This window comes from Castanea sativa, chromosome 4 (genome assembly GCF_040712315.1).
Source record: "Castanea sativa cultivar Marrone di Chiusa Pesio chromosome 4, ASM4071231v1".
NCBI lineage: Eukaryota > Viridiplantae > Streptophyta > Magnoliopsida > Fagales > Fagaceae > Castanea > Castanea sativa.
In genome coordinates, this window is record NC_134016.1 from 35,744,782 (window position 1) to 35,767,003 (window position 22,222).

General features: G+C 36.5%; 1 protein-coding gene across 2 annotated transcripts in view; it reads right to left on the bottom strand.

The window, feature by feature from the left end:
- Positions 1-21,988, bottom strand: part of LOC142630270 (uncharacterized) — a 29,152-nt gene extending 7,164 nt beyond the window's left edge. Inside the window, exons 1-14 of one of the 2 annotated variants that reach the window (XM_075804256.1) lie at positions 21,463-21,988; positions 20,162-20,521; positions 19,795-19,927; positions 19,199-19,374; positions 17,477-17,550; positions 17,293-17,328; positions 17,106-17,196; positions 16,655-16,714; positions 10,907-11,105; positions 3,768-3,964; positions 2,466-2,567; positions 1,488-1,598; positions 323-388; positions 147-245 (exon numbers count right to left, since the gene is read on the bottom strand). In XM_075804256.1, the coding sequence (XP_075660371.1) occupies positions 147-245; positions 323-388; positions 1,488-1,598; positions 2,466-2,567; positions 3,768-3,964; positions 10,907-11,105; positions 16,655-16,714; positions 17,106-17,196; positions 17,293-17,328; positions 17,477-17,550; positions 19,199-19,374; positions 19,795-19,927; positions 20,162-20,521; positions 21,463-21,861 (2,103 nt within the window). In that variant the 5' untranslated portion in view covers positions 21,862-21,988. Of the gene's footprint in view, positions 1-146; positions 246-322; positions 389-1,487; positions 1,599-2,465; positions 2,568-3,767; positions 3,965-10,906; positions 11,106-16,654; positions 16,715-17,105; positions 17,197-17,292; positions 17,329-17,473; positions 17,551-19,198; positions 19,375-19,794; positions 19,928-20,161; positions 20,522-21,462 lie in introns of both variants that reach the window. The other variant, XM_075804255.1, reaches the window with a different exon arrangement.
- Positions 21,989-22,222: the final 234 nt, after the last annotated feature.

Below are 22,222 nucleotides of genomic sequence, written 5' to 3' on the forward strand. Positions count from 1 at the left end.
GGGAATAACTTAAGCAAGTAAAGAGGTTAAGAAAACTGTTACTTTGAAATGAGCATTTCCAGCAATGTTGCTACTCCATGTAAAAATAAAGGCAGGAAGGGAAGGAAGAGTTTTTTTTTTGGGGAGGGGGGGGGGGGGGGGCATACCAGTATCTCTTGTACGGCATCATATTTTCCATCTGTTGTAGATGAAACCTGACGTAAACTCGTGTTTAACTTTTGCCAATGTGACTCATCTATGGTTTCCTGCAATGTGAACAAAGCATTGGTTTATGTGTTGAAAAGAAATATGTCTAAAAAACTACTAAAAAACAAATGAGAACCTTTGCACAAAAAATGTACACGTTGACTGCTCTTGTTTGCCCTCGCCTGTGAGCTCTAGACTCACCCTAAAAGAATTAGTTCAAAGAAAGTTTAAGCATCAGTCACTGATATAATGTTGGGGAAAACCACAAACAATCTCACAGATTAGCGAAAAGAGAATAAAATAGGATACTAACACTTCCATTGCCCATATTACTTGGTTGGAGGGTGAGGTCATGGATTTAAGACCATTGGGTGCTTGTGTGACTTGACAATAAAAAAGGATACTAAAGAAAACATGCTTCTTTTGCTCAAAAATAATAACAATATTTTAATTTGTAATTATTACTACTTTTAGTATAATTTTTATGTAACACCAAACTAACTAATTTGTTAATGTATAACATATTCATTTGTGTAACCATGTTGCATTAAAATATTCCACATATCATTGAAAATACATATGGATAATGAAATTCCCTCATCATTTTCTAATTTCAGAATAGTTCATAGTACCGACCTTTCTTCTTCTTTTTTCATTTCTTATTTTTAAATTTAAAAATATAATTCCCACAACTGTATTAGATTGAACCCTTGACCTCACCCTCCATTTTGGAAGATGAGATAATGTCACTTTGTCCAAAGACCATCCGCAGAAAACTCATTACTTCTAGTCTCTTCACACATTCATCTTGACATAAAAATTTAGTTTTGCTCCATTTATGGACAGGTAGATTCTAAGTTACTTTTCATTAACTCAAAACCATCCCAACCTCATAGCAGCCTTATAACGCTCCCCCTTTGTTTTGATGACTATCGACTTTTTATTATATTTTTTCTGAAACATATTTCCAATATGCAGAAATGCTATATAACTAAGAAACCCCTAAATTGCATAAAGAATAGAAAACATGCTTGATAATGGGTGCAATGATAAGAGAAATTAAACACTACCAAAGCCATTAGAGGCAAGACTGGGAGAAAATACACATTTTTTTTGAACTACTATTATTCAAATTCAACTAACTAGATATAAACTGTCTGAGCCTTTAATAACACCAAAATATTCTTCATCAAATAAATTACTTGTGAACATAAAATCAGAAGAATGAGTAATCAATTATAACTTTCTTATAATCAATTACTAGAGTTTACATTAGGGGAAGTTATTCAATATTATTGGACCTGATTCAACCATGATGGGTCCTTTGGCAACTCCAAGAACACGACATTTCGCGCTGATGAAAAATCAAGTCCAACACCTCCAGCAGTTAAACCAATTATTGCAATCTTAACCTGATGAAGAAAGATAACTGATGCATTAGGACAAATAATAATATCCAGGCTAAGGGGAAGTGGCTCAACTGCCACGTGTGACATTTTAATTTACACAAGATGTAGATCTAAAACTCCCCAAGACATGAGAACAATGCAGTGTTAAAAATTTCACATAGGACAGAAATTTGTATGTGCTGGTGGTATATGTAGGAAATCAGAAAGTGAAAAATAAAGAAAGAATGAAATAAATATAAAGATAGTTTCTCTAAAGAAAAGATATGATGAATTAGCTCTTACTAGTCATCTAACCAATAAATTAGAAATATAAGTAAAGTTCAGGTCACTAGATATAAAATCGTGTGGAAGTCCCTTAATCAAAATGGCTGACAGTTCATTTCCTGCTAAAAATTAAAATTAAAATTAAAATTTTTAACAGAAGAAGTTAAAGGCCAGCGTCTATGATAGTAGACAATATACAAAACTACCACAAAAGAAAAAATTAAAATCAACTAAACTAAAGCACATCAAAGTACTGTCCACTGTTTTCCTTTCCATTCCTGAAGTTCAAAATTCCATTCTATCAATAGAGAATCTATCATAGTTTTACTTTTAAATACAAGGAAATCTCTACTGAGACTGAACTAAGTTGTGAATGGTGAGACAGATAAGTTATGCTTGACATGCTCCACACAATCAGTCCTTTCAAAGCATTTACACTTCATTTTTTTTTTGGGGTGGGGTGGGGTGGGGGGGGGGGGTGTGTGTGGTGAGGTTGGGAAGCCAGAAAACCTTGAAGTCCAACAAACAACCAAGAGGCTAATAAACACAGCAGAAATTGTACTCATATCAGATAAATGAAGCTGATAAGGAGAATAAGATACGAGCCTCAGTTGATGATTGGAAAGTCTGTACAGCAGTTTGCCTATCTTTGTCAAGTGTCTTTCCATCAATGCGGACAAAACTGATCCCCTTCTCACATATAAATTCCTGACAATACAGAATTAACAAATTTTACAACAGTAGTTACACACAAATCTTGATGAGCAGTAACGAGGCCATCAGATGCCCAGATAAACAGAACTTATTGGCTGAATTTGTATGAGTGAGGAAGGATCTGACTAGCTTCCATGATTTCACACTTCCATTTGATTCCATTTCCATTACTTGAACATAGAATTCATATTAAGTTTTCAAAAATATCAAAATGAGTTTAAGATTAAATCTATAACATAAGAAATAAGGATACGATGATACATAAAAAAGCCTATAAGTTAATGTAAAGAAACAAGCCAAAGTAGATTCACAATGTTGATTTTTGTCTCAAAAGCAACTGGAGAAAACTAGAAAACTATCTCTCTATTGTCTGTTTCTTCACCTGTCACTTTGTCTATTATCCCACAGGAAATGATCCCTTACTGAGAAATGTCTTTGGCAAACAAAAAAATCATAAAAAAATGACATTGATTACTGGGAAAAAGTGAGCAGCTGAATGAATGAAATACAGATTGAAAATCACAACATTATATATAGATTCTCACACAATTAACTTCTTTTGCATGCTATTGTCCAACATTATCTCAAAGATAAGGCATATTTTCTCTATGTTAGTAATATGCTTAATATAGAATATAACTGAATGAGTTATATTATTAGTAAATTTATAAAAGCTTCTTACAGTTCAACTTCAGCAATCACAAATTGTTCCTCGAGTCAGTTAAATATGTGTGACTTGAGAGCATAGTTGGGGGTGTTGTTAAAACAAGAAATAATAATGCTTTAAGACTCTCATCATCTCCTCCAGAATTTGAAGATTGTTAACTGATAATAGTTTCCTATACCCAAAAAAGTTGCCAAAATCTCACCAGCCTTAGATTCTAAGCCAATAAGTAAATAAATAAAAATCAGAGTGTCCTTTACCAAATTTCATACGAAAAACACAGCAGGACTATGAGGATTTACTAGTTCTTTTACAAAGCCCTAAGTAGTCATGCTCCTACTTTGAGAGCACAAGGGACAAAGGTGGGGGACAGACAAAAGTATCAGAGGATAAAATATTATCTGAGATCTTGTTAATCTCCAGGGTTAAAGTAATATATCTCAGTAACGTTCAAACGAGCAGTAATAAAAAGTGGATTCAGGCCATTTTAAAAAGGTAAAAAGGAACCACCAACTGAGAAAGAACCAAACCTGTATTCCATCAAGGACCATATGATGATGTGCAAAAATTATCATCCTCTGAGAACTGGGGTGTAAATCCAAATCTTCCACACCATCTGACTCTGCAAGAAGTGGATGGAGGGAAAGCCAATCACGAAACCCAGAGAGCTTGGCAACACCAAGTTCTTCGTAGGAGAGCTTCGCTGATTTGCAACGATTCCCACTACCTGAAAGCAGAGGCAAAAGGAGATAAGTAAATGAGGATAAATTGGGAAGTCAAGACTGGCTTGTTCACCCAACAATCAATAGTTACTTTTCAAGGAGCAGTCCATAAACAATTTATTACCAAGTAACAATCTGATGAAAGCACTCAGAACTCGGCATCTCATAAACTTATCAAATCCTAATTGTGTTCATTTTCGGAAGAACCAGTTTGAAAAATAATGTCATTTCCAAATACTAAAAGACGTCATCACATCCTATAATTAGATATAACATCCTTATAAACTTAAGTGTGTCTGTATGTTTGTGGGTGAGTTCAAGTATCCGCATGCATCTGAGTAATATGAGGATTAGACACTGGATTACTTCTACTTTTCTTTTTCCTTTTTTTTTTGGGGGGGTGTGGGGGGAGGTACAACTCAAATTCATTGAGTTGCATAACAGGACCCCTATGAGCTAAAATCTAAAAAAAAAAAATTAAAAAAAAAAAAACAAAGTATGCAGCAATGATTCTTGGTTCAAAGCACTAGAAAACCAGGCACGAGGGAACCCAAGCATCTCAGTGAGGATTTGCTGGTTCAAGATTCTGCAGAGGGATCACAGGGGATAGAGTTCGGGCCACCTTCGAATTGGGTGTCACAGTTGATGAGTAACTTCTGTAAAATGGTGGGTTTTCCTATTGTGAAACATGAAGCTCAATGTTTAGCTCTTTTTCGCATTCTAGAACAGGAATGCCTCAAGGTGAACGATGAACGGGTGTCTAAGCGAAATACAAACTCAGGGACACGAGGTCTTAGGGAGCTTAAGGGGCTTATTTCTTCTGTTAATTACGATGGTGTCTCATCAAGGGGTAGGAGCAGAGCTTCTTCGACTGCTTTAGGGGTTGTCGGTAGTTTTAAATGACTCTACGACTTTTGTCTTGGAATGTAAGGGGGCTTAACAATCCCTGGAAGAGAGAAGGTTTGTAAGAATCTCCTAAAAGAGTGAAAGTGTGATATAGTTTGCTTTCAAGAATCGAAAGTATCTTCTATCGATGTTGCATTTGTCCGTAGTTTATGGGGTAGTCCCTTTATTGATTGGGCTCGTTTGGATGTTGTGCAGACTTCAGGAGGGGTTCTGCTGATTTGGGATAAGAGGATTTTTGAGAAGTTGGATGTCATTGTTGGAAAATTTTCTGTCAGTGTATTATTGAGAGTGGTGGATGACTTTGTGTGGGCTTGTACAGGTGTGTATGGCCCTAATGACAATGGTCAGCGGCCTTCTTTGTGGGAGGAGTTATCTCAGGTGCGTGCCAGGTGGCCCATGGCATGGTGTTTAGTAGGTGATTTCAATATTATCAGGTACCCAAGTGAAAGGCTCGGCTGTGAGTCTTTTAGCCCTGCTATGATCTCTTTTTCGGATTTTAAAGAGAATAACTCCTTAGTTGATTTACCTTTAGAGGGGGCATCCTTCATGTGGTTTAGAGATTCTGGCCTTCTCTCTATGTCAAGAATTGACAGGGCTTTGGTTTCTCTTGATTGGGAAGAGCACTTTGAGAATGTATCCCAACGGGTGCTTCCCCGTGTTCTTTCAGACCATTGCCTGCTTTTGGTGGAAGCTAGTGTTATTCGTCATGGGCGAAGTGCCTTTAAATTTGAAAATATGTGGTTGAAAGTTGAGGGTTTTGTTGATCGAATTAAACAATGGTGGGATGGATACAGTTTTGCGGGCACTCCTAGTTTCATCTTGGCTCTTGGCTCAAAAATTGAAGGTTCTAAAAGCTGATTTAAAAAAGTAGAACAAGGAGGAGTTTGGTGATTTGGCTTTTAGAAAGAAGAATTTGCTGACTGAGCTGATGGGTTTAGATGCAAGAGAGGAGTTGGTGGGTCTTTCAATCGAAGAACAGACTCATCGCCTTCAACTCAAAGGACACATAGAACAGTTAGCTTCCCTTGAGGAGATTTCTTGGAGGCAAAAGTCTCGGGCTTTGTTTGTGAAGGAGGGTGACAATAATACTAAGTTCTTTCATAGATTAGCAAACTCTCATAGAAATGCTAATCAAATTAAACGGATTAAGGTGGATGGTGTACTTTATGAGGATGAGTCTGATGTTCACTCTCAGCTAGTTCTATTTTATCAAGGGCTGTATAAGGAAACTGAGGTGGGGCGTCCTACCATGGATGGGTTAGATTTTGCTTGCATTGAAGAGGATGAGCGGTTATCTTTAGAGAAGGAGTTCACAAAGGAGGAAGTCTTCCATGTGTTAAGGGAGATGGAAGGTGATAAAGCCCCAGGCCTTGATGGGTTCATCATGGCTTTCTTCCACAAATGCTAGAGTGTGGTGGAAAAGGATGTCATGGATTTTTTTGTTTACTTTCATTGGCACTCTGTGTTTGAGCGGTCTATAAACGCTTCGTTTCTCACTTTAATTCCTAAGAATTGTAATGCCGTTAACATTAAGGACTTTCGTCCCATTAGTTTGGTCGGTAGTGTGTACAAGCTGTCGTCCAAGGTGTTGGCTAATAGGTTGAGGGCAGTTTTGGACAATCTCATCTCTGAGTCTCAAAATTCGTTTGTTGGGGGAAGGCAGATTCTGGATTCAATGCTTATTACAAATGAATTCTTGGACAGCAGATTGAAGAGCAAAATTTTGAGTGTGGTTTGCAAGCTTGATATTGAAAAAGCTTATGATCATGTGAATTAGGAGGCCTTGTTTTATTTGCTAGGTCGTATGGGTTTTGGGCTGAAATGGAGGGGGTGGATTAAGGTTTGCGTTACTTCGGTCCGTTTTTCAGTCTTGGTTAATGGATCCCCTGAAGGTTTTTTTGGAAGCTCCCGTGGGCTGAGACAAAGGGATCCCCTATCCCCGCTTTTGTTTCTTTTGATAATGAAGGTCTTAAGTAGGCTCTTGAAGAAGACTGAGGAGTGCAATCTTATTCGGGGGTTTTCATGTGGGAGCTGTGAACACTATTGGTGTGCGTATCTCCCATTTGTTATTTGCTGATGATACTATCTTATTTTGTGATGCCTCCAAGGAACAGTTGATATCCATTAGGTTGGTGTTGTCTTGTTTCCAGGCTTTTACTGGCTTGAAGGTCAATGTTGGGAAAAGTGAAATTGACCCTGTTGGGGAGGTGAATAATATAGATGCATTGGCTAATATCCTTCAATGTAGAGTGGGCAGGTTGCCTATAAAATATTTGGGAATGCCGTTAGGAACTTCTTTTAAGACAGATTCGATCTGGAATCCTATTTTGGAGAAAGTGGAGAAGAAACTTTCTGGGTGGAAGCGTCTCTATCTATCTAAGGGTGGTAGGCTCATGCTAATAAAGAGTACCCTCTCTAGTCTCCCAACTTACTTTTTGTCTCTCTTTACTATTCCAAAAGTTGTGGCTGCTAGATTGGAAAGTATTCAGAGGAATTTTTTGTGGAGGTCTTCTGAGGGGAATTTCAAGTATCCTTTGGTGGCTTGAGAAAATGTATGCTCACCCATTGAGATGGGTGGATTGGGGATAAGAAGTGTGGTTGCTTTTAATCAAGCTCTTTTAGGGAAATGGTTGTGGAGATTTGGTCATGAAGTTACTCATCTCTGGTGGAGAGTTATCTCTTCTAAATATGGCGAGGGTCAAGGGGGGTGGTGCACTAAAGTCTGCAGGAGGACTCATGGGTGTGGCCTATGGAGAAGCATTCATGAAGGGTGGGAGAGGTTTTCTAAGCATCTATCTTTTGTAGCGGGGGTAGGCACTCGTATCCGTTTTTGGCATGATAGGTAGATTGGGGATATTTCTCTAAAAGATCTCTATCCAAAGCTCTATGTGTGCTCAGTAGTCAATGATGCTTACACCTCTGAGGTCTTGTGGATTCCAGAAGGGGGCACTGCTAAAGTGTGGAATTTGAGGTTTTATAGAGCTTTTGAAGATTGGGAGTTGGCTGCATCTTACTCTCTGCTTCAGCTTATCTAAACCCGTATTCCTCGGGGTGAGAGGAGAGATTCTCTTTGCTGGCGGCTAAAAGGTGATGGTAATTTTGACACCCGGTCTTACTATCAGGTGATTCGGGGTGCTTCGAACTCTTTGTTTCCTTGGAAGGAGATTTGGAAACCAAAGATTCCTAAACGAGTGGCGGTCTTTCTATGGACAGCTGCTCATGGTCGGATCCTCACTTTGGATAATCTTATACTTAAGGGTCGCCCTTTGGCTAATTGGTGTGTTATGCGTTGCCTAGATGGGGAGTCGGTAGACCATCTTCTTCTTTATTGTCCTATCACTCATTCCCTATGGTCTCTTATGCTTCAGGCTTTCGGTATTCATTGGGTTATGCCAGGTTCGGTGGCAGGTTTGTTATCTTGTTGGCATTAGTGGCTTGGGAAGCATAATTTAGACATTTGAAATTTGGTTCTAGGGTGTTTAATATGGACTGTGTGGTTGGAACGAAATCGTCGATCTTTTGAGGACAAGGAGAAGACGTTGGATGAGTTAAAAGTTTTAAGTCATTGCAGTCTTTTGGAGTGGTCTCGTTGTTGGGGTTTTACTGATTGTTCTTCTCTCTCTGAGTTTATGTCTTCCCTTAGCTTAGTTTCCTGATCTCCCTCTTTGTGTTGAGCTGTGTGCTCTTTTTTTTTTTTTCTTGTTGTTCATCATCATGAATATCTTGTACTTTTCTCTTTTTGTTTCATCTTTAATATTATTTTTCTGATTACCTATAAAAAAAAAACTAGAAAACCAGGCATTTACATGGGGTCTAGCTCGCATTGGTCTAGTGAGTCTTCATCTGCACGGTCTTCATCATGAGATTTTGTCACTTTTGCTTCACATGGCAGATCTAATTTGGGCATTTGCAGGGTTTTGTGGATCGTTTCCTCCCCTTTTTTTCACGATTTGGCACTAAATCGTGCCAATGAGCTCTAGCTCAATTGACACCACCTACCCTTATAAGTTCTAGGTGGAGGATGAGATCGTGGGTTCAAAACTCATTGGGTGCATGTGTAATTTACCAATCAAAGAAAAACAAAAATCTTTGGCTCACAAGAGAGCTAAATGATCTCTCCATTTGCATATGGATAGAGTATTTATAGAAGGGATCAATTTGATAGTGTCAATTATCAAAGTTACTGTATCAAATTGGTGGGGAAAAGAAAGTTATGGGTTCTTAGTGCAACACCATAAAATTTTCATTCTCACCAGATTGTCCACATCAAGATGTCAATGACTTTCTCCAATAGCACCCATTGAATCCCAAAAGACCCGAGGGCAAAACTCCACACATCAAAAACAGCAGTACAACGAAAAACAGATGATCCATCGTCTCCCTGCTACACTGACACATACAACACTATCCTAGTAGTGTGTCGCACTTTATGAGATTATCACACGTGAGGATTTTCCCACATGCTGTAGTCCAAACAGAGAAAGAGACCCACCGTGAGGCTTTAACACCCTAAATACTCTTCCACGGAAATGCTAGTCTACATCCACCCTGAGGCAAAGTGGGATAATGAAATCAAGAAGATTGAGGGGGTGTTTGGTAATGTTGTTTGAACAAGAGTTTTCAGTGTTTAAACACCACACATATTTCCACAACACTTTCTAACCCACACGTATTTCTATAACACTTAAACAACGTTATTAGAAATCTCTTACTAAAAGGGCCCTGAGAAAGCAAGTCATCCCAAGCATTATATCTCAAAGAAATCTCATATCTCAAGTTGTCCTCCTGCCACATTTTGTCTCACCAGCATGGATCCCACTGTTTCTTCTCTAGCTAAAGAGAAATTACACAAGACTAGGAAAGCAACCCTCAAACTTTGAACATTACACCATTTGCATGCCGGAACTGAAGTCAACTGCCATTTCCAACATCAAGAAGAATTTACTGTAAGAACCTATGCAACCCCATCCTTATGCTCTTCCATAAACTACATCTATGAGTAACCCAAGCAAGTTTTATACTCCCTCAACCCCAGTCCTCACCATACTTTACACCTGCTACACAACCACCCTAAGCACATCTCCTCCATTCCAAAATGCCATAGCCATTTTCCCAAAAGGACTTGGTTGAAGGTAGCTAGCTTCCTAACACCCATGCCCCCATTAACAATAGGAGTGCATACCGTTTATCAACCCACCAAGTGATTGAAATTTTCTCCATTGCCAACCCACAAGGAATTCCTCCTGTAAGAAGATTCTTCATTTCTTACAAAATCTTTCTCATGATGCATTTTAAACTAACTCAACGTGCAAAACAGAGCTTTCAAGCACTATTCCCATTGTCTTCAACATAAAGCAATCAATTGTGATATGCTAACTTTGAGATTGGCATCCCAAAGTTTGAATTGGAAGGGAATATCCACAAACACCACAGTGCAATATCTTCATTAAACTAAACTTTATCCCCATTTATGGTGGTAGTTTACTTGTATCAATTTCTTTTAAAAAACACAAATGAGAAATAAAAATATAATTAACTAGTATCCTTTGCAAAGCCAAATAAGAAGTATGCATTTTAAACAGATCATGTAAGCAACAAACAACAAAAATCTTGGTGACACAATATTACATCAGTCAACCAAATCACAAAGATTGCAATCAATATATTAGCAACCATGACATGATTGAATGTTTAGAAATTCACTACTCAGTGCCTAATTCAAATGATAGGAGTCAGCCCAAAAGAAAAATAGGAACCATTAGTGACTTAACATGCATCCATATAACAAAATCTTCCTCTATACTACATCATAATGTCACTTTACTTAATCTATGAACTAAAAGTCAGAGCATAAATCAAATTGCATGAATCAATACTTGTTACATAAACAATGTAGTCAATTAATAAGCTACTGTGAATGACAAGGGATTTATTTTCAAACCAACTCCTCTTGCCCCTATTTTTTGATCCAATCTGTTATTAAACAGGACTCCTTGGCATAAACTTTTGCAGAGTATACACATAAAAAATGTATAAATTACCATCATTTTCAATAAAAATTTCCGAAGTCATATCTTCAGCAACACTTTTTCCAGAAGCATCAGTATCCCTATTCACCACTTTTTTTTCAGCAACAGCAGCCTTGGCTGAAACTATATCTGAACTCTTCAACAACAATCTTACAATTTGCCGGCGTAGAGGTGGTAACTGTACTAGCAGATGTTGCTTCAGACGTCTTATCTACAACAGAGAAACAAGCATCAAAGAATCAGATTTTTTCTTAAAAATAAAGGTGAGATAATGACCACTTGGATGTTCATTGCAGCAGAACTGCACTAATACTATCCCTCTGGATAGCAACATATACAAGTACTTCATGCTAAATTAGAATCAAGAATCAAATTATTTCAAAACCTACACAAATGCTAAACAAACTCTTAAATAGTGGATTATGTCTAACCAAGAAAATAAGAGAACACTGAACCAGAATTAATTGCTCTTGCATGCCAGGTGACAAATAAGTGTCCAACAGTCATGGACCTAGATCCACATTCATAGTAACTGACTTAGATCCAAAACTTATTATCTTCACCACAATGTTTCAACATCATGGGAGATCCTACACAAGTGGATTGACTTGGCAAGATGGTAAGGCACCTCTTGAAGAAAAAATTCTTCTACAAAATCTTCAACATCCTCTTGATGATCAGTTAAATACTCTTGAGAAAGACGTGATTGATGATGGCAGGAAATATAAAGAAATATATACTGAGTCTCAAGTAGTAGAAAGTGAACCTATGACTATTGCTCAATTCAAGAGTGGGCTGAAGTATTAAATTTAAAAATAGATGGCCTATGTATATTTAGAAATCTTGAAGATGATATAGATGACTATTCAGTTTGAGTTGTTTGCTTCAAGACTAAACATAATCCTAAAAGATTGCATGTAAAAAAAACTGCACAACAGAAGCAGCCAGTAACAACTCCGAAACATTGAGGTAAAGCACCACTAAGGGAAACTGAAAAGCCAGAACAGGATGCTGACAAATCAAAACAGCTTGCTATAAAGGTAGAATAGCCAAAGGAGCAAGAAGTAGACTCTAAACAGCATGTTCAAGGGTAAAAAATTATGCAACAAATTCCAGATGGTCAGAAAAACAAGCAAAAGAACCTAATGGCCCTAATCAGCTAGTCATGACACCTAGATGACCTGAAGATGAACCTGAAAGTTCATGGAGGAAACTTTGATAAAAGGGAACTCTTGAATTGCAATATTGCATGAGGAGAATTTTGAGCAAAAACATGAGAGCCAAGAAAAAGAGGTTGAATCTGCTATTGCAGGACAAGAAATCAACAAACCAGCAACTATTCAGCCTATTGCTAAGCCAATTACATCTCAGCCAGCTATGAGTGTTATTCTACAACAAGCCAAAATTGAAATAAAAGAAGATAGTATGATGAAAGAACAGAAACAAAATGGAGAAGCTTGTTTCAATACTTTTACAGGATAATCATGCTAAGGATGTGTCCCTTGCAATGATAGTTCCCATTATTGATTATCTAACTACTGAAAAGTTTTAAGTTCCCATTGGAGACAAGGATAATCCATTGACATCATAGTTTCAAGCAACAAAGAAAATAAAGAAAACTGAAACTCAGGCTTTTTATCTTATGTCAAGCATGCTATACAAGAGGCTAGAAATTATACTACAACATTTTAAAACTTGTGTATGAGTTTTCTCCAACTAGGGAGATTATTGTAGACAGTAAAGATTTCAAGGAAAAACAAGATTAAGTACCAAAAAATTCAAGCATTGTGGTCTAGATTAAGCTACTTCAGTTATTATTCAGTCATAATATTAGGTTTTTTATGTTAGAAAGATAATGGTTCAGTGTTAATAGATTTTCTAGAATGTATTGTAGTGGGTTGTTCAAGAGTCCCATTAGTCTTATTTTATCTTTTGGGTCATTTTCTATTTGGTTAACATGTTCTTAATTACTTTTCGCTATAATTAGGAGTCATTGTCTTTCTAAGAAAAGGTTATTTCAGTCCTAGTCCTTCTAGGAGCACTGATGGCAATAGCTTATAAAAGATCTTTTTTTATTCAATAAAAGATAGAAATGATGAGATTGAATTTAATAAAATTCTAGCAACTTATTTTAAACTTTGACGGTGTGATAGGCTTCTCCTTTCTATGTACGATTGCTTAAGGAATCTAGGTGTAATTGTCAGGGTTTATCCTTCTTTGTTTCTTGTTCTATTCATTGTTTTAATACCAAACAGCCATCAAACTCATTCAAGATCCAACTATTTTTTTATAAGTAAAAGATCTTATTCCATTGAAACTACCTCATGAGCATTACAAAGCATAAGATAGTCTAAAGAATTGTAACCACAGAATTACAAGCCAACAAAGCAGATTAGCAAACTCTATAATATTCCCACTGTCACTAAAGGAGGACCATGAATGTATTAAATAATTTCATAACAGCTTTCCCAAGCAGAGTATTCTAAAGGATGACATCAGAAGGTGTTTAATTATTTCCACAACCATGGTTCATTTAAGTAAGTATCGATGCTACTTTTATTGCTTGTTCCAAAAAAACCTGGGGTAGTGGAGGACAAGGTTTCGATCTATCAATCGAGTCACTGGGGTATACGAGATCATAGCCAAAGTACTGTCTAATAGGTTGAGAAAGCGGTGCTAGAAAAGGTGGTGTCTGTACCCCAAAATGCTTTTGTTAGAGGGAGACAGATTTTGGATTCTATACTCATTGCCAATGAATACATACATAGTCTAATGGAATAAATTATGCCAGGGGTGTTGTGCAAGTTAAACTTGGAGAAAGCTTATGACCATGTACACTAAAATTTTCTCATTTATATGCTCAAACAACGTGGGTAAAGTTCTTGATGGAGGAAATTGATATTAATATGCATTTACACTGTCCAGTTTTCAGTTCTCCTGTATGGTAGGCTAGTAGCCATTGCAACAAAGCAACCCATTGCCTGTATTATTGTTCGTCATTGTTACAGAGGCTTTGTGCATATTACTAGAGAGGGCAAGGGAAGGTAATTATATCGGGGTTTACATTAATGACAAAATAAATCGCATTTGAAAGTTGTTTTTGTGTGGCTACAAGCCATTTCAGGACAAGATAAATATGGAAAAATCTAAATAGGTTCTGATAGATGAAGTATCAAACGTACAAACCTTGTTGGATATTTTGAGGTGTAGAGTATCCAAGCTTCCTACGACATATTTGGGGCTTCCTTTAAGCTCCACCTCAAGGAGAAAGCTGTATGGAATATTGTAATAGAGAAAACAGAGAGACAGTTGGCACGCTGGAAGAGAATGTATCTCTCTAAGGGGGGAAGAACGATGCTTATAAAGAACACCTTATCAAACCTCCCAACTGCTTATCTTTGTTTCCCATTCCAATGGGAGTTGCCCGAAGTATAGACTGGATAAAGAGGGATTTCTTGTGGGGAGGGGTATCTCCGAGTGTAAACTCCACCTGGTTAACTGGAAACTGTTTATACACCATTTTCAAACAGTACACTGGGTATCCAAAATCCAGTGCAGTTAAGCAAGCTTTGTTGGGAAAGAGAGAGGCTTTATGGCAAAGGGTGGAAGATCGTAAATATGGCAGCATGAGGGGAGGATGGTTAAGGGGTAAGTCTCTGGAAGAACATTAGGAAGGGTTGGGAGGACTTTAAGCTGTTTACCACTTTCAAGGTTGGAGATGGATCTTCAATTAGAATTTTGCATGACATGGTGTGGGGGGATACCATTGAGGGAGAGTTTCCCAAGGTTATTTCATATTGCAAGAAATAAGGATGCCTTTGTGGAGGACATTTTGTCTTTTGAGGAGATAATTATAACTGGAATGTCAATTTTGTTTGCCTAGTTCAGGATTGGGAACTGGATTTGATTGGTACTTTTATGGATCCAATGTATCTTGGGAAAATAAGATGTAGATTGAACAAGTTTTGCTGGACTCCATCTTCACAGAATGTTTTTGAAGTCAGTGTTACACTCAACATCTCATCAATCCTTTACTTGGAAGAATCTGTGGAGGCCTAAAGTTCCTACAAAGGTCAGCTTTTTCCTCTAGACAGCAACTCTTGGGAAGAAACTAATTACTGATAATCCCTGGAAGTGGAGATTAATTGTGAAAGACAAGTGTTGCACGTGTATAAGGGATGGGAAAACCATGGATCATCTACTTCTCCATTGCACGGTTGCCAGAGAGCTTTGGACCATGGTATTTTCTCTGTTTGGGGTTAACTGGGTCATGCTAAAAGGTATTATGGAGCTTTTAGCCAGTTGGAAAGGCAACTTTAACAGGGGTAATAATGTTGGGATTTGGGAGTATGATTTCTCATTGCCTCATGTGGGGTATTTGGCGGGAGCAAAATGCTCAAGCATTTGAAAGATGTGAAAGATCGGTTGATGACTTGAAGCTTTTATTCCTCAAGACTTTACTTGAGTGAATAAATGCTTCAGGTATTTTTTTTTTCTTTTTTTTTTGCCTGACTTGCTTGAACAATGTACTTTTAGTGTTTAATTTTATTTAACGGTTGTACACATTTTTAATGAAATTTTTACTTATCAAAAAGTTAATGCACATGTTCATGGTTATTTTTGAAAATGCATATTCAGGAGTTTAAGAAATATATAGTTTTAAAATGGCTCAAACTCACACTCAATATTAACTATGCTACTTAGTGGCCTTTGGCTCACTAATGTTATTTATCTGTGGCTTTCAGATCGGTTGGAGCTAAAGACTCCTTATTAAAAGAAAAAGTTATGTTGGAAAATGATTTATATATTTTTGGTATTTAAGGTTGTTACGCTTGCCCCATTATGCTTTATTAAGCTGTAGTTAGTTGATTAAGTTGTAGGATCTTGACATTAAGACATTTGTTGCATTTGATATCTTGCGATAAGTTGTATGTTATTGAGTAAGCATTTAACGTTATGTATAGACCTATATCGAGACGAATGATTTGTAGTTTATAATAATTTTAAAAGTTTACAGAGTTCTAAATTGTAATGAGGAGATATTAGCATAATAATATTTTACATTTTATGGAAAAGTAACCTTGGAAAATTTATTACTGGTTTTACTAAAGCGGATTTCTTACAGTTTTAGTTAGTTGATAGATTTCTCATGCACTAAACCTTAATGGGTTTGAGCCATGACAGTTAATTTGATGAAAACAAATTTTACAGTCATGGTAATTAACATGTTTTTACATCATTGGTATTAGTATTTACTATTTAGTACCTAAAATATTGGTCAAAAAGCTAAATTGAAGTCTAACACAGGCAAGTAGTTATAAATAGCCATCTTTATTTTTTATATATACAAGTAATGAATTAAAAAAACATATACACTAAATGAACGGAACAGTTATGCTCTGAAAGTACAATGAAAAACAGCCATCATTATAACAGTTCTATTTTCTAAAAATAAAGAACCAAGGCCTCACGCAACTTAAATTTTCAATTGATAGTCGATCTTAAAACCTTGATGGTGGAATGGCTTTTCAAAGATAGAATAATGCAAATAACCCGTCACAAAAAATATTGCTAAAATGAGCATCACACTAATTAGTCTGCGTAGTTCAGCTTATTTTCATCATAAAAAGGAATATACAGCTTTTTGAAACATCACATTTTTCATGGTACAACTTACTTTTACACAATAAACAAAATAAGCAGACCAAAATAAGTTCATCCAAAGACACACTTAAGCATATTGAGAACAAGAGCACAAACCATAATAGTTTGCCTAAGTAACACATTCAACTCTTCCAAGCGAATTCCCTTTGAGAAATCCTACAAGAACAACATGAAATGTTTTAAAATGTTCTTTACAAGAGCAAAATATGAGAAAAGGCTAATGATCAGAATATTCATAGATCTCATTACACAAATCTCTAGATAGAAGATATGGCATCTTTGTTTACCAACCACATATTACCAATGTCTATGTAGATATCCCTTATAGGATAGGAATCCACAAAGAGGTCAACTCTATCACCCAAGAAATAGACTTAGCCACATGGTCTTTCACGTCTTCATGAAAAGCATGCTCAGCATGATGCTTTTTGTTTTTTTTCTTATTAATGAGTTGTTAAAAAAACAACACCAACTTAAACACAATGCAGTATGAAAAGTTATTTATCCAAACCATATAGTGCCCTTCTGACACAATTCTAAAGACTACCTGATAAAACTTCCCTTGAGAATCACGGACAACTCTGACAGCACAGTAAGTTTTTGCAAACTCAAATTTGTTCATTCCCAGTAGACCAGGCCTATTACCAACAGAATTGTCGAAGAAATAGATGAACTTAACAAACTGGGTAAAAGAAAATCAATCTTGTAAGACATAAAGGTGTAAAGAAACTTGCCATAGCATGTTTATCTGATGAAAAATGTCATATGGCCTATGGATCACCTAGGAAATATACAACCAAGATATTAGTATTCGTTAAACACAAATTGAAAAATAAACCCACACAAAACATTAGAAAGCTAAGAAACATAAAATTTCAACAAAAAGAGAATGGCAACATTGTTTAAATGTGTCACAACCTCGACAAAGAAGGTGTCCCAGACAGTAGAACTATTCGCTTGACCTTCATAGCCACATCAAGGACAGCTTTTATCTGTCAATACACCGGCAAAAAAGAACAAAGAAAAAAAATTAACATATGTCAAAAGGGTCCTTGCAGATGATATATACAATTAACTAACCATAACAATCAAAAAAGGAATATGAAAGTAAATTAAGAAAGAGATTGTTCATGAAATCGCTTTTAATGAAACCTGTGTAAGGACCATATATCCATATACAAGATACCAATTTGGTTAATAGTACTACTACTTATTGAGACAGATTGTTTGATGAACTGTTCTTTTCCATCATTGCTTCTGTGCGTAAACCCGTGAATCCCCCCAATGGTAGATGGAATTATTTTATGCCTGTTTACAGGCCATGTTTCTAACCATGATCGCATAGTTGACTGTAAGGGAATATTACTTGCCAAATACAATGAGTCCACCATCATTCAAATAACATTTTCTTACAGTTTGATTTTTCATTTTAAATAAATGGCACCTAATGTGGCATTGGAAGAGTATCTGCATCTAAGCATCTGTGTGTCGCAATGACTTTTTTCTTTTTTCGTTTTTTTTTTTGATAAGTCGCAATGACTTATTTCAAAGTGGGGCTAGTTTAAAGAGAAGTCTTTGCTTGAGTTGTGACACATATTTGGTTCATACTCACCATTTTTTCCTTTAATAATGCCTTGTGGAAGAGATGATTGTAGGGATAAACAGTAATAGTGAGAACTACCCTCTAAAAAAAAAACTCTATATGCTTTCATATTCTCTTTCTTATAAGTAACAAAAATTATTAATTAAAAAGTATAGCCCAAGTATGCAGGGAGTATACTATGGGTACATCAAAATCAAACTCATTCAGTACAATGATCAAGAAAATTTAATAGGGTGGTAAAGGAATAGTTCTTTCACATCCCTCAAAGCCACAAGCATTACTTTCCTGCCAAAGACACCACATTAAACAATGAGAAACCACCTCTGAATTTCTATATTTTGATGCCATCCAAAATGCCCTTGCCTAAAAGCCAAGGGCATTTAGAAACATGTTGAACTGTTAATAACTTTTTGGTAAAAGTTTATTTATCAATAGGATAATTTTTTTTAATCAATGTTGGCAAATAATTTGGAATGGAAAATAAAAATAAAAATAATAGATCATGTGCATTCAAAGTATAATTATATCTATTGTACTGCAGACCAACACAACACAAAACATATGTATTGTGAAATGCACACGAGTTTCAACAGTCTTAATGGTCATCTTTAGGCAATAGATCATGCATTAAAGAAACTTCTTCATTATGTATTCCAACCTTTCGCACATGAACTTCCATTATTTTTTTATACATAAATTCTGCATATAATAGCAACAAAATATGGTCCTATGGTGCATGTAAAGCAGGTTTAGAACCTATAAAAATTTAAAAAAACAATCATATTTGAAAATTTTGGCAATATCAGGGCTGGTTCCTTGCTTGGATGTATAAAAAATTGCAACAACAAGTCAACAACTAAAGCAACAAAAGAAATGTTCTTTAATATCACCATAACTCTTTGAGGCAATGGAAGTCTCATTTGAGAATTAGATGTTATTGAGGCATCATTATCAAATTTTATTTAACAGGTAAGAAGAAAATATCAAATCCACCCAACTGCTTTCACATATGTCAAGACATAAAAGAGTGATTGTACCTCTTCTGGTTCAGACGCTTTCTTAGAACACCGAACATGGTGAGATTCATCAATTATTAATAAAGCCCATTCTCGATCAAGCATGCTTTTCCGCAAATGGTGAAGCATTTTGTAAGAAATAACCACAACTCTAGGGCATCTCTTTAAATGGGCAGGATTATCTCGATGACCAAAAACTGGAGTCAGGAGGAACATGTAAGCACTAGTCACTAAATATAACAGAATATTCCCATTCAATGATCTGAATCATGGACCAAAGGGAGAGACTAGCTTTTATTTTGTTTCTTCTCTACTCCACAAGTGTCATACAATTAAGAGCAATGATTACAATAGTTAAAAATATTTGAATTTACAAAAGACCAAGATTTTTCTATTCTCCATTATTAATTACTCAACAAAGATTTTTCTGTTCTCCATTATTAATTACTTGACAAAGATTTTTAGTACTTATAAACTCCACAGATTGATAGAAACAAAACATTAGGGCTTGTCTTCCAAAGCCCCTAAACTTTAACCTCCAGGCTCCCATCCACCCCCCACCCCTTCCTCCCAACCACCCCCAAAAAAAATGGAAACATATTGTGAGAGAATGTTACCAAGGTGGATATCAGAAGTTGAACATAAGGGAAGCCAACGTTCCAATTCTTCTGCCCATGGAATGCGCAAAACAGCTGGGCAAACAACAAGTATAGAACCTTCATTCATGAAACAGCTTGCAATAGCAATAGCCTGCAAAGAGATCGGGCATATAAATAAGTTAAAGTATCATGCACTCTTCTAAGAAATTTTCAAACAATAAGGGTACAAGCAGACGCCTATTATTATGTATAAATAATCAGAACATTAAGATTTCCCAATTACACATAATCTCTAAGTTACTTACACGTTAAATCAATGTTCAAATATAAATTCCAAATCAATGGGGGTGCATACATAAAGTCACGTTATTTATTAAATGCATACCTGCAGTGTCTTTCCAAGGCCCATTTCATCTGCAATAAGGCACCGACCACCCCTCCGCAAAGCAAATCTCACACCATCAAATTGGAAGGGCAAGAGCGTATCATGCAATGTCTTTGGCATCTTCCCAATCAACTCCTCAACCTGCTCATCAGACAAGTGTTCCGGCCTGCATGGTAACCACCTTCCAGCAATAAAGGAATGAGAAAGCCTCTCGATAACATTAAATGTCCCCCAAGGTATCTCTTCAACCTCAACGCTTTTCCAACTCTTTAAGCATCTCAAAATAGAATAATAATCCCCTAGCTTATAAACACACGCCTTCCCACCACTGTGATTTTGCGTGTAGTGCGATGGCATGACCTAAGAGAACACCAAATAACCAAATATGTTAAAGAAAATTTAAAATATAAACATGAAATGAAAGTGCTAAGGAAGACCAAATGTGAACAAGGACTATACTTTTGTGATAAGTGTGAACAAGGACTATACATAAGCAATAATATTGTTTTTTTTTTTTAAACAAAAATATTGTTTCCGTCTTTGCATGAATTTCGTTTTTTGTCTTTAAACTTTTTTGGAGAACTTTTTGTAAAAGTATAGTGGTGAAAATATGGATGAAAAAAAACAACTTTTTTTTCAATAGATTAGGGATGAATATATATTAAAGTTTAAAGACATATCTGTTTGGGATTAATTTATAAGCTAGCTAGCTGTTCCTAAATGGACACAAATGTAGCATTTTCAATAAATTAGTGAAAATGAATTTTTTTATAGTTTAGAGATGAAAAACAAAATTCATGCAAACTTTTTAAAAGTATAAACATGAAATGACATTGCCAAGGAAGACCAAATGTGAACAAGGACTATACATAAGCAATGAATATCGTTTCTGTCCTTGCGTGAATTTCATTTTTCGTCCTCAAACTATATAAAGAACCTTTTGTTAATAGTTTAGCAGCAAAAATATGGATGAAAAAAGATTTTTTTTTTTCTTCAATAATTTAAGAACAAAAGAAAATTATACATCTTTTCAAAGTTTAAAGACAAAAAGTGTAACATTTTCAATAGATTAGTGACAAAAGATAAACTTTTTTAAAGTTCAGCGAAGAAAAACGAAATTCATGCAAACTTTAGGGACCAAAATGTTATCTTGATGCATTATTTATTTCGTTACAAAAGGAAATGCGAGTAAAGAAGATAAATTCCGAATCATATAAATTCAAATGGAACTAGAAAACCTAGAATTCGAATTTGTACAAAAGAAATTCGGAAAAAAAAAAGAAAAAAAAAAAAGCACATACATTGGACAAGCAATCGGTGAGTCTCTGCAAGCACTGGTCGTCTCCGGGATACGCAAAGTCCCGCAGGGGTTCGGGCGTGGCGGAGAACGAGTCGGGCGAACATACCTCGAGCCTGACCCGGAACTTATCGGGCGGGCGGGGCGGCGGAACAGGGTTGGATAGAACAGTAGGTTCGGGCCTCGGTTTAGAGAATTCAGCATCGCCGGTCTTGGTAGTGGAATTGGAAGCGAGTTCGGGGGAGAGCTTTCGGCACTTGAAGAGCTTCCATGGATTTTGCGGCGGTTGTTGGTGGTGGTGGTGGTGGTGGTGAGAGGAAGATTCTAGAAGGGCCTTGCGTTTGGCTAGGGCGGCGAGGCGGTTCGACTCCGCTCGCTTTCGCTGCTCCTCCGTGACCTCCATTTCTTGGTTTTGTTAGGGTTTTGGTTTCATTTCACAGAGCAGAGAGAAGAAGAAGAAGAAGAAGAAGAAGAGGAGAGAGAGTTTTGAAGTGAAGGTACGATCGCAAAATTGGGCGGGGAAACAATAGAGGGAGAAGAGGTTTTTTTTTTGCACGTGCGAAATTGTGGCGCGTATATACACGGGCTATTCACTGTGAAGGAGTGTGGGCTGGGCTGCAATTTGAGGGAGTGTACCCAAAGCTCAAGCCCAAACAGTGGCCATTTGTGTTGGGCTCCGTATGGTACAGATTTTTTTTTTTTGAGTTAAGGAAAAAATAAAAAGCTAGATTCTTACTAAAAATAAAATGAAACTAATGTTGTTC